The 16,727-nt window shown below is 43.8% G+C and overlaps 1 protein-coding gene across 4 annotated transcripts in view; it reads right to left on the bottom strand.

The window, feature by feature from the left end:
* The window catches only part of PDZD2 (PDZ domain containing 2), a 176,225-nt gene that overhangs the window by 8,774 nt on the left and 150,724 nt on the right, over positions 1-16,727 (bottom strand). For all 4 annotated transcript variants that reach the window (XM_033164801.1, XM_033164800.1, XM_033164803.1 and 1 more), the window contains 5 exons: positions 16,498-16,666; positions 14,799-15,604; positions 13,330-13,474; positions 7,747-11,263; positions 6,188-6,305 (listed from right to left, as the gene is read on the bottom strand). In XM_033164801.1, coding sequence (XP_033020692.1) covers positions 6,188-6,305; positions 7,747-11,263; positions 13,330-13,474; positions 14,799-15,604; positions 16,498-16,666 — 4,755 coding nt within the window. The remainder of the gene's footprint in view (positions 1-6,187; positions 6,306-7,746; positions 11,264-13,329; positions 13,475-14,798; positions 15,605-16,497; positions 16,667-16,727) is intronic.

Here is a 16,727-nt window from a genome sequence, read left to right on the forward strand (position 1 = left end):
TGTAGCAAGTGCAGTAATCTGGAGACATTACCTTACAAAAAACATTGAAGATGTCACCTCTGTCATGCATCCTAATGTGTTTTAACTTTGCTTGTTCCTTACATTCTCTCTGTTTAGCCAGGATTTGATCCCTTGTGTTTCACAACCTTGTTATGGTTGTCAATGGCTGGGAAGGAATTTCACTGGCCAGTCTAGAGGTTTTGCCTTTTCTCATAGCAAACCGTCACAACCTTTGGCATTTAAGGCATTGGGTGGAACCGCAGTCTTCACGTTTTGGGGTGAAGCAGTGCATCACCATGTCCAGAACCAGCAGCATACTCAAGGTACCCCATTAAAAGGGTCTCGGTGGAAGTCTGTGTCTGGAAGCGAAGCATAGTGCAGTTGGGCCATAGAGCTTCCAGCAGCAACCTTAGAATGGCCACCTCAGTAGATCGACGTCTTGGGGAAGCCATAATCCTTGGCACGACCCTGAATAAGTTCCAGCCCTCCAGCAGAAGGCTGGAACTGATATACACCCAGTGCCTGAGCCAAAATTCCACCTACATCTGTAATCAATAAAGTTGTGGCCATTTTGAACCCAGATGGTTGTCTGCTTGGTTCTGTTTTAACACACCTTACGGGGGAGGGTGGAGCTGCGACTGGGACCACAACTAGCATCCGTTGTAATTTCTCCTGAATAAAACCTCCATGTTAACTATCAGCTCTGCATATTGGACCCAGACGTATTCCACTTATTATTGCATGTTTACTGCCACGGAGAGGAAGAGGTGCTTGTGGGATTTTCTGCCTCAGGTGACAAAATAACGTGGCTGGCCTTGGGTAGCATGCAACTCAACTTTCAGTGGTGGTGGTGGTGGTGGTGGTTGTAGCCTCATTTGATGCCTCAGGCAGCAAAATGTCTTGAGCCAGCCCTGTTAGCAAGGGACTAGCTTTCAGCAGAGTTTGCATCACTTGCAACCTCCCTGTTTCTTCACTCAAAACCCCCCACTAACTGTTCTTCTGATGTTAAGAGTCCCACATCAAGGCTCTATTACATACACTCCTGTGTAAAACGTAGCTAGGCACTGAGATTCCACTCTCTGGGTGAATTCATTTTTTATTTAAAAAAGCCCTTGTGAGCCAGATGTTTGGTGGTTTAGGATCAAAAACTTGCAGCCCAACAAGAGCTACTGGAGGATTCAAAGCTTTGCCCAAGTGTAGCAGTGCGTATAATGCAAGCACTGATGGATCCCCTACATTGATTTCTAGAGCAGCCCTTTTAAATATGGGATTGTTAAATATTTCAAATGTTAAGAGTGGGAAGAAAGATGCCCTTCAAATAAACCAAAGGAATTTATAGCAGACATATTAAATTGGCAAAATTCTGAGCTAGTCGCAGAGTCGTTAATGGTACAAGATGGTCGGTAAGAATGAGGGAAATATCACTTATTCAGTTTCCAATCTGAGTCTTTCGTGGCTCGTATGAATGTTGCAAAAAACTGATTATCACCCAGTGCATAAGAAAGAGGCATCAGCATACCCAGGGCAACACCAAAGTTTGAAGGACTGGGTGGGGGGATCCTAAGCGAGGGGAACTTAAGGGGAGAGGGAACCCAAGAAAACAACTTAATGGGGCACAAAATGTTCTCTCTCTCTCTCTCACACACACACACACAAATCCCTACCAACCAGATGGGAGGGGTAATGAAACAGAGATAGCTCAGTTGGTTAGATCGTGGTGTTAACACCAAGGTTGCAGGTTCAATCCCCCTAAGGGACAGCTGCATATTCCTGCACTTCAGAAGGCTGGACTAGATGATCCTTAGGATCCCTTCCACTTCTATGATACTATGCATATGTGCATGAAAACTGGGTGTGAGGGGAATGGAAATGTGTCATTGAAACCCCTCAACAGGAGCATGTCACGCTGCAACATTTTATTGAAAGACCTCACTTGTTTCTTCTGTTTGTGAAGTTTAGGGGGTGAGTGTGGATCTTTGGCCAAACTGATGCATGCAAAAGAAGAGGGTGTTTGCATTTCCTTTTGTACATCATTGCTTTTATTAAATGATTGAAAATTCAGAATGAAAAACTATTAGAACGTATTAAATTCACAAGAATAACATGTGAATGTTTAACATGTTAAATTCACAAGAAAAGGAAAAAGAATTAAGAGGACATCCCAGATGTGTTAAAATCCAAAAAGAAATCAAATACTTGCAATCCCAATATGCTAATATAATGAATCAGGACATTGAATGGAAAGTGAAAATGATGAAACAAAGAACATTTGAATCGGCTAACAAGTGTGGAAAATTACTAGCTTGGCAATTGAAGAAAAGACAAAAGGCAAATGTCATCAATACTTTGGTAGTAAATGGAAAAAATGTGGAGAAGCCGGAGGAAATCAGATGGTGTTTTCAAAGATTCTACAAGCAACTGTACAAGGAGGAGAAGATAGATGAAGCAGAAATAGACCGATTTCTGGAAAAGAACGGATTGCAAAAAGTCCCAGAGGAAAAATTAGCCACTCTCAACCACCCAATATCGACACAGGAGATAGAAGATGCAATAAACAACATGCAATTAGGGAAGGCTCCAGGACCGGATGGATTAACAGCAAAATATTATAAGGCATTGAAAGACTGGCTATCGCAGCCGCTAAGAGAAATTTGCAACAAAATACTAGAAGGAGATAGGGCACCAGAGACGTGGAAAGAAGCCTTTATCACACTGATTCCAAAACCAGATACTGATAAGACTCAAATGAAAAATTACCGTCCAATATCCCTTTTGAATGTGGATTATAAAATTTTTGCAAATGTATTGGCTACAAGGCTGAAAAGAGTGTTGAAAGATTATATACACAGAGATCAAGCAGGTTTCTTACCAGGAAGACAAATTAGTAACAACACGAGAATTATTGTGGACATTTTAGAAAAACTGGAGAGAAACATAAACACAGATGCGGCACTACTGTTTGTTGATGCAGAGAAAGCATTTGATAAAGTTTCTTGGACATTTATGAAAAAGAATTTGGAAAGGATGGGAGTTGGAGAAAAATTCTTGAATGGCATTAAGGCCATCTACACAGAACAAAGAGCTAAAGTAATAGTAAACAGTGTGATATCGGAGGAGTTTGAAGTTGAAAAGGGAACAAGACAAGGGTGCCCTATCTCCCCTTTACTTTTTATTACGGTCCTGGAAGTCCTCCTAAATATGATACGAAAGGACAAACAGATAAAAGGAATTCGTGTGGGAGAGAAAGAATACAAACTACGCGCCTTCGCAGACGATCTGATGTTATCCCTGCAGGAACCGGAAAGCAGTGTCCCCAGAGCCTTGGAAATAATTGAACAATTTGGACTTGTAGCTGGTTTCAAATTAAACAAGCAGAAAACCAAAGTCTTAGGAAAAAATTTGAGTGCAGAACAAATTCAAAGAATACAGGAAGGCACTGGCCTCAATTTTGTCAAAACAGTAAAATATCTAGGTATCAATCTCACAACCAAGAATTTGAACCTGTACAAGGACAATTACGAAAAACTGTGGATGGAAATAAAGAAAGACATGGAGATATGGACAAGATTGAAATTGTCGTTAATGGGAAGAATTGCCGTGATAAAAATGAATGTCCTACCAAGGATGCTGTTTTTATTCCAAGCCATACCAATTTTGGACAAACTGGATTGTTTTAAGAAATGGCAAAAGGACTTATCAAAGTTTATATGGCAGGGCAAAAAGCCAAGAATCAAGTTTAAGATTCTAACAGACTCTAAAGAGAGAGGAGGCTTTGCCCTGCCGGACTTAAGACTTTACTTTGAAGCAGCGGCCTTTTGCTGGCTAAAGGATTGGTTTAAACTAGAGAACGTTGATGTATTGGACTTGGAAGGATATGATAATATGTTTGGCTGGCATGCATACCTTTGGTATGACAAGGTTAAGATCCACAGAACTTTTAAGTCGCATATAGTTAGAAAATCCTTGTATCAGGTTTGGATTAGATATAAAGACTTGTTAGAGAGAAAGACCCCTAGATGGATTTCTCCAGTGGAGGCCAAAGCCTATAAGAGACCGAACATGTCTGCAAATTGGTTGAGATATATGGACATATTGCAGCAGGAAGGGGACTCTTTTAAGCTAAAAAGCTACGATCAAGTGAAAAGCCAGGTCCCCGACTGGCTGCATTATCATCAGGTATATGAAACATTTAAAATGGACAAAAAAGTTGGTTTTCAAGTAGAAAAATCAAAACTGGAAACAGAACTGATAGAATCGAACTTTAAAAACCTTTCCAAAATGTATAATCTTTTGCTAGAGTGGCATACGAAAGATGAACTGGTTAAATCGTCAATGATAGATTGGGCGAAAGATGTAGGACATAATATTATGATGGATGACTGGGAGAGATTGTGGCAAAAAGGTATTAAATTTACTGCTTGTCATAGTTTAAGAGAAAATATAATGAAAATGGTTTACAGATGGTATTTGACACCAGTTAAGATAGCTAGGATGAATACCAAAATGTCAGATGTATGTTGGAAATGTAAACATGCGAAAGGTACCTTTTTTCATATGTGGTGGTTGTGCCCAGCGGTAAATGCTTTCTGGGACAAGATTTATAACGAACTCAAGAAGGTAATGAAGGTTACCTTTTGTAAGAAACCAGAGGCATTTCTTCTGAGCATAACTAATGAAGAGATACCCAGTCAGGATAGAGTGTTTTTTATGTATGCCACAACAGCAGCTAGAATCTTATTGGCAAGAACATGGAAAGGCGAAGAGATACCAACGGTGGAAGAATGGCAGATGAAGATGATGGAGTATATGGAACTCGCAGAACTGACCGCCAGAATCCGGGACCAGAGGGAGGAGAAGGTGTCACGGGATTGGAAGAAATTTAAAGACTATCTAGTTAAATCAGTAAAATTGAATATTTGAGCAGAATTATAGAACAGCGGCTTTAGCAGGTTTATGTTAGATAAAATTGTTAGCAAGATATTTTTGTGTGAAAGATTTATTTGTTAGAAAATATGTTAAGATTTGGTGTTTAAGTTAAGATATGAGTAAGTAAAGTAAAGCACATTAAAAACTGAGCAAATGTGAATAGAATAAGACACAAAGCTACCTAGAAGATATATACGATTTTGAAGACAGTGGAGGGAATGGGGGAAGTCCCCTAAAACAGAGAAGATAGTAACAAGAAAAGTAAGAGGATAAGTGTTAGTTTAAAGGTTTGTATATGTTTCTTTTTATTGTAATTGTTTGATTGTGTTTTTTTGCTGTGTTTATGTATTGTATTTCTGTATTGTTAATGTTGGTGTTTTTGCTATGTTTTCCTTTTGTCTTAATAGAAAATAAAAAAATCTTATAAAAAAAAATAAATTCACAAGAATAACATGTGGCATGTTATTTTCACCACTACATGCATTCATATGCACATCTTGCACTTGTATGTGTGTTTTTGTACCCCTTACTTAGCTTTAGTTTGCACTGCATTGCAATATTCAGAGAGGAGCAAATTTCCAAAAGATTACAGTGTTGCCCTGCTAGACGAATGCCTCGCTAGACGAAGGCATTCGTCTAGCGGAAGGCTGCCCCGCAAGACGAATTTGTCAATGGGGCTGCCTCGCAAGACAATTTTTTTTCCGTCTAGCGAAAACCGCGATTTACATTGGGGCTTCGCTAGACGAAAAAATCGCTAGACGAAAATACTCGCAGAACGAATTATTTTCGTCTAGCGAGGCACCACTGTACTCTGTTTCAGTTCATTAGAAAGTGAAAATTAGGTAAGTTTCTCTTTAAATTCAGAATGAATCAAATTCCCACTATTTCCATAATATTAGTATAAGGAATATGGTGGTCAGGGTGACAAAGCAGCACCTACTGGGAACAGGAGGCAGGCAAAACTGACCAAGAACCCAGACTAGCCACAAGGAGCTTGGCTGATCACATGTGCAATAGTAGCAAGGCCCCTCTTATGAAAATGTTGCTCCAAATTGGCTACTGGGATCTTGGGAGCCTATTTAATATTTTTTTTAATCCTCCAGAATCTATCTGGTGCTGAAAAACCAACAAATTACCTCTTTTGCTTCCTATACAATATTTTAAAACATACATGAAAGATCTCAGCCTGCCTTTAAGCAATTCTAACCTTTTCCACAGGTAAGTTACAAATATTGGCCATTTTGATCTTGTGTAGGCTTACCTCGGCTTGTGCTTTGGCCTCTCGGAGTAAAGAAAGAAGGTCGCATTTTGTCGTCACTGAAGAAAGAACCGACTGCAATTTCTGCTGATCCAGAGTGGAGACCAGGAGTTGATCCAAGCTAAAATATGCAAGTGCAAAAAAAGGTGCTTTGGATGAGACTGCGTAATGGTGTAACAGAAAGAGAAATTTCTATTCCCAAAGGAGGAAACGGCCAGGAGTTAAAACATTTGCATTGTCCTGCAAAATCTGGTTTGGCGGAGCAATACCGAGTCAGACTATTGTTCCTCCTAGCTAAGTACTTTCAACACCAACTGGCAGCAGCTGTCCAGAGTTTCAGAGAGGAATCTTCTCCCGGTCCTGCTTGGTGTAGCCGGGAATTGAACCCGTGACCTGCTGCATGCAAAGCTTGTGCTCTGCCACTGTGCTACAGCAATTCCTCAAGATGGAGTTGTGACAGGGAAGGAGACGTGGTGAGCTAAGGGAGAGGGAGAAACAGGAGGAGAAGCACTGGGGCTGCATTGGAGAACAAGAAGCAATAGAATGTAGTCAGGGCAGTAGGTACGCTGTGATTCTGCAAGAGAGCTGAAAAGGAGCAGAATGTGGTATATGATGCAGACGACAGCTTCTAACAAATCTTTGCATTCATTTTTTTTAAAGTATCCACATTTCTAATTGTTACAGCTTCAAATACACGTTTGGAAACGTCTGGGCAAGGCCTTGTAGAGTTTAAGAAGCTGAATAGGGTTTGTGGAGGGGCATCAGTGCCCCATGCTGCCCCCCTTGTCTTCCACTATGCTTAGCAAAACCAGTCTAGATTATGCAAAATAGTTTCAGAATAAATTTAGGAAAACAAGAGGAAGTACACAAAGCTTTCTGCTGTGCATAAGTTGCTCGCTGTTGCAGAATCCAGATTTCCGTGGCACAGAATCAGATAACCTGGAGGCAAGATTTTTATGCTTTTGTGCAGAGCCTGTAGCCCACAATATAGGGTTGCTTCCAGATAGGTATTTATTATGGAATTAGTGCTCCCCATGCATACAACTCTTGGGTACAATCCACACAAAATGTCAGTCCACCCCCCCCCCCCCACTTTAATCTGGATTTACCCTTTCCAGAAAGAATCCTATAAGCTTGTTGCCAATGTCCATTTACCTACAGTCGTACCTCGGTCTAAGAACAGCCCTGTTAATGAACGATTCGGGCAACTCACTCCGCAAAACCGGAAGTAGGTGTTCCGGGTAGCGAACTTTGCCCCGGAAGACGAACGGAAGCCAACCGGTGGAAGGGCACCGGTGGTGGGAAGCCTCATTGGGGAAAGCCCGCCTCGGTTTAAAAACAGTTTCGGTGTGAGAACGTCCAGAACGGTGTAAGAATTCCAGAACGAATTAAGTTCGTAAACACAGGTACTACTGTATTTGCAAATTCACCCCCCCCCAAAAAAATCCAGAAGCACCCTACATCTTGTGACTTCTGGGAATGCTTTGTTGTGTTGCTTTCAGGCTCTGGAACCTGACCCACTCACAATATAAAACCAGTGCAATGGAAACAAGGCCACTAACCTGATCGACCAGCTCTTCCCCGAGTGCGTCATGTTTGGGTCGGCGTCGTGTTGTAGCACTTCGTCATCGGATGCTGACCCAGGAGTGCCGCAGCTGCTGTTCCAGGGACTGCTTTCCTTCGAATGCTGCCTGCTTGCTGAAACAAGACTGGAGAGCCCCAGGCATTCATTCAGACTGGATTCGGTTTCAATGGGAAGGCCAAGAGGTCTCGCTGCAGGGGCAACTTCCAGTTCCGTTTTGAAATGAGAAGGTGCAGATTCCACAGAGAAGTCCTCGCTACACAGCTTGTCGAGGTCGGGCATGCTCAACGCCCGCAGTTCCCGGATCTTAGAGCGGGACAAGGGTGCATGCCTGATGTGCCCACCTGAAGCTCTGCTTCTTCGGATGGTGGGGGTAGATGGCGGCAAACAATTTGGACCTCCCAAAGCACTGCACCTTTCGCCCTTTTCTAAGTGATGAGCATCATCTTTGCTGCTCTCAGAGTGATTCTGCGGCAGTTGCATTAATGCCACACTGGTTGATGATTTTGTCATTTGTGTGGGGGACAGGGTTTCGCTTTCACAATAGGAACTCAAACTACGTCTCAGCGCCTGGACAGGGTCATTGATGTTGCTAGCCGAAACTGCAGAAGTACCACCTGACAGCCTTCTACCAATAGGAAGCTTTGAGCCAAGCGAGGTGGAGTGTATGTCTATCGCTTTAACCAGAGGCCTATCAAAATTGGCAAGGTTTTCAAACGATTTAATTCTCTGTTTCACAGAAAAAGAGGAAATGGGATCGTGTGGCCAGTTGAGCTCATAATAGTAATAATTCCTCCTGCAGGTTTTCAATTTGTCGGCGATTCTGCTGCTGCTGCTGTTGGTCGAAGGCAATTCTTGACTGTTTGATTTAGGGGCACTGTGAGGTGTCTCTACTCCATCTTTTGTGCCATTCATCAGACTGAGGTGGACAATTTTTAGCATGCCCAACTCTGAATGGGGGTACTTTTCTCCCGAAACATTGCTCAGGATATCCTGGACACAATGTGTCGGCGAATCCATAACATGGCTGTCCTCCCTCAAATGGTTTGATAGCTGGGCAGGCACTGAGTAGGTCCTCGTCACAGGCTTCAATGCATTGTGAATGTTTTCTTCCTCAACGGTGCTCTGCCTAATGTTCTGAACATTGCTTTCTGGTTGGCTGGCCAACCTAGTGTGTCCTTCCTCCTTCTCCAGAGGCAACTCGGGAATCAATGAGGATGGTGGGAAGGAGCTAGAAGACAGTCTCACCTCAATGAAAGTCCGCTGAATTTCCTGGCCTGGTTGGGGTTGCTGGGCAGGGGAACCAAGGCGGATCGAAGACTCTTTTTTAAAAGGCTCGGGGTTATCCAATCCCAACGGCTTGATTTCACACCCATCATGATTCAACAAACCTGTACTCAGTCCACGGTTTTCCGTCCTGTTACTCAAGACAGTCGTTTCAGAATCTGTATTTATTTGGGAATGGTTTTCTCTTATGTGGTGTTCACCAAATGTACCTCTCGTGTCATTATTTAGAACCACCTGGTCTGTGACCTGTGCATCTTTTTCCTCCGCGGGATTCTCTGCCGTTCCAGAACCGCCAAGTTCCAAACTGCTGATGGGTTTATCTTTCTTGGCTTTGACGCTGCTCCCGTCGCCGTTTGACAAAGGTAGAGGCGATTCCGGAGGCACGGCTAAACATGGCTTATTTTCCTCATCCTGTTGAAGAATCCTGGAGCCCATTGAAAGACTCCTGCTGGGTGGTTCCAAATGTGTGGCCAAGTTATGGAGTGATGTGCCTTTCTTTGGGAGAAGCCTGGGTGACGATTGGAAGGGAAGGGATGCTTTCTTCGGATCAGGGCTGCCGATTTTTGCAGGAGCAGCACTTGGAGCATCTGACAGAGTCTTGGACTTGCTTTTAATTATAAGACCCTTTAACTTTGGCCCTGGCTTGTTCCGTTGGTTATTTGAAAGAGTTTCTGCTATACTCTTCTGGGGAATCCCTCTAGTTTCATGATGCAGTTTTTTGGAAGATGATGGACTATGTGGAACTACTGTGCTCACTTTGCACTGGCCAGAACTTTGGATTTTGACATTTGGAAATTTTGAGGCATTTGCCTTTTCACTCTTTCCTGGCAATTCATGAGCAGCAGCGGCCTTACTCAGATCTTTCGATTTTGTCAAAAGGGGAGATTTGGGACTGTTTACTGTTCTCTGTGACGTGCAGTTCACAGAATGGCTGTCTGGTTTGTTCAAGTGGCCCGAGTCACTGGTTTCTTTCTTCGTCGGAGCAGAATTGCAACCAAACGTATGACTGCCATCATCTGCTGCTAAATCGTTTTCTGTATGCAATGGCTCCTTTTTATTGGGTTGGTCTTTGTCAAGCAGATTGCAGTCCCAGCCATTTATGGTTTTCGTCATGCCCAAATGCATGTCTTGGGCATCTCGTTTGGAAGCCTCACATGCCCCGGCAAGCCTTTCTTTACTTTCCATGCTTAATCTTTCTCCTCTCCTTAAGGGGCCATTGTCTTGGAAAGAGCAAACTGCACCACTGTGATCTAACCTATCAATCCCAGATGGAGAAACCTGAGGAGGAGAAGGAAAGGCTGTGGATGGAGCCACCTGTTCTGCACCGAAGTGCCTTGGAGAATGTGGCTTTTCTAATAAGGCTGTCCCACTGGATTCTTCCGGCAAACCAATTTCTGCCTTGATTTCAGTCTGTAAAACACCATTTGAAGGACTGCATTCTGGTGGATGACGAAATACTTTGGGGGTAGTTGGGACCAGCTGTTCCTGAGGAAAATGTTGCTGCTCACTACTCAGACAGCAAAGTTCAACTCGCTCCTCGTCTGACTCAACTGCCTTATGGGTCTCCAAGGGATTGTCACAAGCAGGCTGCGAGGGGGAAGCTCTGGGAGTTTCAGCTACAGATTCTGTGTCTGAACTGGAATCTTCGGCGGTAGCATACATAGATTTTGGGGCAGTGTTCACTTTGCTCTCCATTCCAGCCAGGGTGTCTTTGTTTAAACTGCTGAAATTCCTGGAATAGTTACTCAAACGGGTTTGGTTCACAGTGAAAATCTTGCTCGTGTTAATGGAATCCAAGACAGAAAACCCCAAGATTTCTTGTGTGTTGGTGGCATCAGAATGAGAACAGGAATCTTCTGCCCTCCCATCTGCATCTTCCCTGGCACACCTGTCCCTGATGAATGAACACTTAGCATCTTTTCCACCCGAGGAAGGTGTTTTGCCAAGGGAGTCATCCATGTCTCTCAGTGGTACCACAGTGCTGTCCTGAGCATAGCTGGTTTCGAAGGAATCTGCTAGTGCTGCATTGGTCTTTGCATCAGACGGCAATGCTGTCCCTTCTGCCACATAATCGGGATTGCCCCCGTGCAAAGGTTCTTGGTGGTTTGCAAAGCTCCTCTCTTCTTTGATCATAAGAATATTGCTTGGATTTCTCTGAACTGCTTCGTCGACCTCCGAAGATACAAGGAGATTTGCAAATCGGTTCGTAGCTGCATAAAGAAGGAAGCAAAGAACCAATTTCACCTTCTAAAGTAGGCAATATTGCAAACTGTACACAAGTGTCTGGTTTTTATTTTTAAGGATCTAGCTGAAGTCCAGTGATGGATAGGAATCTTTCAACCAATTATCACCATGCTCCCGGATAGTGATAATATAATCCAACCAACAGTAAATACTTACATAATATGTTACAAAGTGCTAAAAGTATATTTCACAAGATACCTGCTATCTCTTAGTAGTCCTTACAACATCCCTATAAGGCAGGCCATTTGAGGAAGAGGATGCTTAAAGCCAAGTAAAGATCTGAACGGGGTCATCTAGTTAATAGTCCGGGCTCTCTTCTTGCACTAATTCTATTTGTTTCCTGATTTTTATTTTCTGCCTTAAGTCCCTTAACACTTGCAGTTCAACCCTCCAGCACAACAAAACCCCTCTCTGTTTTAACCATGCATCCTGTTGAAGTCTGAAAGGCGCTATGAATAGTATTTTCATATTCCGAAGGGATAGTATTGCAGGCTTGACCTTGTGAAGCGGGCCAGCAAGCTTTTGTTACATTGAGCCAGCATCTGTTCCTCTCTAACCCAGTTGCCATCTTGGAAGGAATGTTAGGAAATCTTGGCCTGATGTGAGGAAACTTAGAACTCAGAGGCACCTCTGGAGTGCCTCTGAACCAGGTGCAACGCCTTATGGGACTGCGTGTAGGATTTCAGGGCTAAATATTGAGGGATTCCCAATGGTCACTATGAACAGCAATCAGCTTGTGTTCTGCTTCAGTTGAAGCACTGCCTAAACACCCCATGCAGCATTTTTTTAAAAAAGCATTTGTTTTACATTTGTAAATAAAAACTCTCCTCATTTTATTTCACATGTAGCTGAATGTGCAAATACATTTGACCAGTGAATGCATTTTGCCAATGATAAGCATGAAGCACGAGGTGTTGTGGAGACTCTGTCTGTGGTTTCTAATTTGTGATGGCTCTTCCACACATCCCTTGAGGTAATTCTGATTTATCATAGTCTTTAGTTGCAAATTAATTTTATCTGAATGTTGCTTTTATTGTTATCTTTTAAAAGTTACCTACTGTGATCATCTAAGCCTAAAATGCATTACTGATTATCCTTCTGGTGCGATACAAAGAACTTTATATTTTTCAGCCTTTTAAAAAAAGGGGGGGGGGGACAATTATATTGCTTGTATCGAATGCTAGCCATACCCAGGGTAGTCCCACTGAAGCTTACTGCTCAGGATTGCAGCCTCAGTGTAAATTTTGTTGCTGTAAAATAGTGGAAGGTTTAACACTTGAGACTGGGAGACCCACAGTAAGGCAATTTACTGACAACAAGGTGTAACTTGCACATTAGAAAAACAGGAGTGGAGCTCACTTTTGCCCCCAAGTGAGTACCACTGAAGAGATTTTTCTATGTTGGCATGCATGTGCGGAAGCTTTTTGGGGCCAAATCATACATGACATTGTTCCTGCAAATAGCAATTGCATGATTTTTTAAAAATTTATTTAAGTAAATAGCAGGTGTCCACCACCCTCCGTTCAAGACTGCAGCATGGGGGAAGCTTTAACCACCTGCCTCTGTCATGGTCACACTCCAGAACAGCTTCTATTTGCATCCAAAGGAAAGTTCCAACCAGTGATTTCCTCTCAATGCAAATAGCAGCTGTGGTGGGGTCCCCCCCCAATCTAGATTGACACTGTGATAAGAGTGAAAGGGTTGGAGCTGTCCTCTCCCTCACTTGGGTCTTTCCACCCCACCGCAGCTATTATCTACTTTAAAAAAAATAATTATTGGCAAGCTGCTAATGTCATGTTGTTTATTTCATAAAATTTACAGCTTGCTTGACTGTAAGGAAAAAACATCTAAGTGTTTTCTCTGTATCTCCCTGTGAAACAGTAAAGGGATGCTTTGGTTTATACTTCTTTTTTAAAACTTCCTTTCCTTCCTTACCTAGATAATATATATATACAGCATGTAACTGCACAGATTTACTGATTGCCTGTCCAAGCTAAAGCTCACAGTACCAAAAGGGAAGCAAACCTCTTACCAGCAACAGCTTTCTGGATGTCCAGTGTGATGGATGTGGGGAGACCTCGTACATATTGGCAGACTTCCTCGTAAGAGAACCCATGGATCGGGACTCCATTGATGGCAAGGATCTCATCTCCTGGAACCAGCTTCCCCATAGACGCCTATTGAAATTGCAGTTAGGGGTGATATCAGAGGAAACAATTCAGAGGGCAGAATAAAGCTATTTATTACTATGGTTTAGCACAGGGGCAGCCAAAATGGTGCCTCCTCTATGTTGTTAGACTACAACTCCCATCAGCCCATCAGCATGGCCAATGGTCAGAGATGATGGAACTTGTAGCCCAAGAACTTCTGGAGGGCACTATGTTGTCTACCCCTGGTTTATTGTTACACCTGAATGCTGCCAATAACTACCTTGCTAGATCAAGACTGTAGAACTCAACTATTCCTGTATGTTGTGTCCAACAGCCAGCCACCAGCCAGATGCCTTGGAGAAGCTGAAAAGTCAGGCAGGAAGACAATGGAACTGTCCCTATTACTTGACCCCACCATCTGGAACTCAAGAGATAGGCTGGCTGTGAACATGGAATATTCCAAGTTATCATGGCTATTTTGGCATCCATCTGTCTTGAGAGACAATGGTGTGCTCCTCCAGGGGACAAGTCAAACCACGGTGTTTGCAGCACTGAAGTGACTTTCCACAGTGCTCAAGCCTGGGCAGTGTTTATGGAGTTCCTGGGCTGCCCGGATGACAAGACCCCCCCCCCCCTCGGCCTTGCTGGTGTGGTCCAAAGGAAAGCAGAGCAGGTTTGGCATGGCTAATAGCATAGATAAACTTATCATTCACAAATTTGCCTTTTTTATTTTTACTAATGCCACCTATGCCATCAGATGCCTCTATTTCTTTTTTCGATGAGTTACTGTTGGCTTCCAAAAGGGGGCCCTCTTCATAATAATTTGAAAACCACAAGCCTAGGTAAAAGAGATGAATAAATAATTGTGAGCTAAATTTTTTAAACTTAAATGGCAGTCCAGTTGTTCTTGCCTCTCAAGGAGCTGCGGGCCTTTTAAAATTTAATACTTTCTGCTCCTAAACGACTTGCTCTCTATACGGCTCCAATCACTCATTCTGCAAAACTGGCAGAGCGGCAATGATCACTGCTGCAATTACAAAAATGGATTCGTTCGGAACAGTGTATTTTCCCCATTGACTCTTTAGGTATGCGCTGCCAAGACCTCCCATTAATAACAGTATTGTTTTGCAGGGCTTCAAGAAACTGGAAGGCTCACAAAATTAACGCTGCTCATGAGTATAACTCTTTAATAGCATCACCCTATGTATGTTTATTCAAAAGGAAGCCCTGCTGAGTTGAATGCTCGATAAGACTTAACTGCACCCCAAATTTCCTTGCATATGCTGAGCTTCCTTCAGTACTGATATCCTACCAGGAAATGCAAAAAGCAGGGAAAATTGAAAGCAAGTACCCTTTCAGCTGCTCCTCCTGGCCGCAAGCCTGTTATCACGACACGCAAGGGGATGGCATGGATTTCCAGGTCAAGGCCAAACGATTCATTTTCATTCCGAGTTAAGGTGACTGCTTCAGGGTGGCTCTGCCCAAGAGGACTCTCCTGTGTTTCGCTCTTCCGGAGATGTGGAAGCATCCTCCCACTAGCTCTGTTGGAAGCACTGTGCTCCTCGTTCTTCTGCCGCGGGATGCCATGGTATTCGATGCTCATCAAGCTTTTGACCCGAGTGACGGCTTTGTGCTCCAGCTTAGGGGATCTCTTGGATTCCAGCTGCGCCTCCCGAAACTCCTTCAAGCTCAGGTGACCTGGGTGAAGCTCGGGCACGTTCGTGTAATCAAATGATTTGACTGGGAGGAAAGGGGAGTCTGCTGCGTGCTCGGCAGCGATGTCTGACGAATCCCTAAAGCCAGCGACAGCTGAATCGTTGTGCAAATTTGTCCCTGGTTCTCTCTCCGGGTTTGTAGCGCCACCTTTGACAGGAGAAGTTGCAATGGCAAGCTCACAGTTGCCCTCTGCCTTCCTCTGGCCTTTGGGCCTTGGTCCCCTTTGTAGCCGAGCACCGTCTTGCTTGGAAAACTCATCCTCGTCACTTGCATCACCGTCATAGAAAGCAAGTCTCCGCTGCCTCTGGAAGGAGGTACGCGGACCTTTGGGGCTATCGCTGAAGCTAACATGCCGGGTAGCATTGTCTCTTTGCTTGTTGAAGGGACCAGGTGAGTTGTTTCCACTACTCGGTGAATCACATATGCCCGATTCTTTGGTAGCTAGGGAAGAATGCATGGAATTATGATTTTGCAACTTAATGACTTAAAAAAAACAACCACCATAAAATTGGTGGTAGCCAACCAACAAGTCCCATCAGTGCAAGAATTTTGATAGTGCAACAAGACTCCCCCCCCATGTGCTCCTCAAATCTGCTCCGATGTCAGGGATTGTGCTGAGGAGGGCTGCACTGAGGAGGAATGGTGGGACCCTCCCACCCCCGATCCTCAATCTTCCCAGGAGCAGGAGGACAGTATAGATTTGGAACAGTGGTTTGCAAAGGGGCATAGTTCAGAAGGCAGAAGCTGGGAAATTCTGGATGGGGAACAGCTAGGAGAGGAAACACTTGGAGAGAGAGGGTTAACAGATTCACTGTCTATGGAAAGCATTCCTCCGCTCTCCCCAAGGGTCAAGAAGAGCTCAGAAAGTGGCAGAACAGAAAGCACACAAAGCACAGAGGGGACAAGCTCAGATTACAAGACATAGGAGTGACATAGATATAGGAATGTAAGGGGGTGGGATCCTTAATTGGGAGCACCACCATTCTAGGAGATGGGCTCTTTGTTCTCTCACTATGATTGTTAAAGTTTCTAACTGGTAAGAAGACTCATTTTCCTTTGTTCTGCTTATCTACTGCCATGGGGGGGGGGACTGATTCCCGGAGGGTTGGGGAAACAGATTTAGGGGTTGCAAGGGAAAGAAGGTGAGAAGTCCTGTTGCATAAGCAGAAATCCTCATGCTGATGGGAGATGTTGCTTTGCTCTACTTTGGATACACCCGGATATCCTCATCCTCTTCCAAGCCAGAAACTCAAGACAATGCATAAAAAAGGCAGTAACAAAGGGAGTAACCATCAAGCATCTTTCAATTTCCATATATTGTCACTCTGGCTTACCTGGAATACCAGGAGAAGGAAAACATTCATCTAAGGAGCTGCTCCCACTCTTTGGCCGGAGCGGCTCCTCATCGCTAGAGCCAGTTATTGTAGTCTCTGAAAGTGACAGCTGGCTTGCTCCGTCTTGTAAGAAGTATTGGGAAAACTCTGTTTCAGAATTGATGGATCCCTGCTGAAAGAAAGCCCCAGGGCGGGGGGGGGGGACAGGATGGTCCATTAGAGCAGTGCCA

This window comes from Lacerta agilis, chromosome 11, assembly GCF_009819535.1.
Source record: "Lacerta agilis isolate rLacAgi1 chromosome 11, rLacAgi1.pri, whole genome shotgun sequence".
Taxonomy (NCBI): domain Eukaryota; kingdom Metazoa; phylum Chordata; class Lepidosauria; order Squamata; family Lacertidae; genus Lacerta; species Lacerta agilis.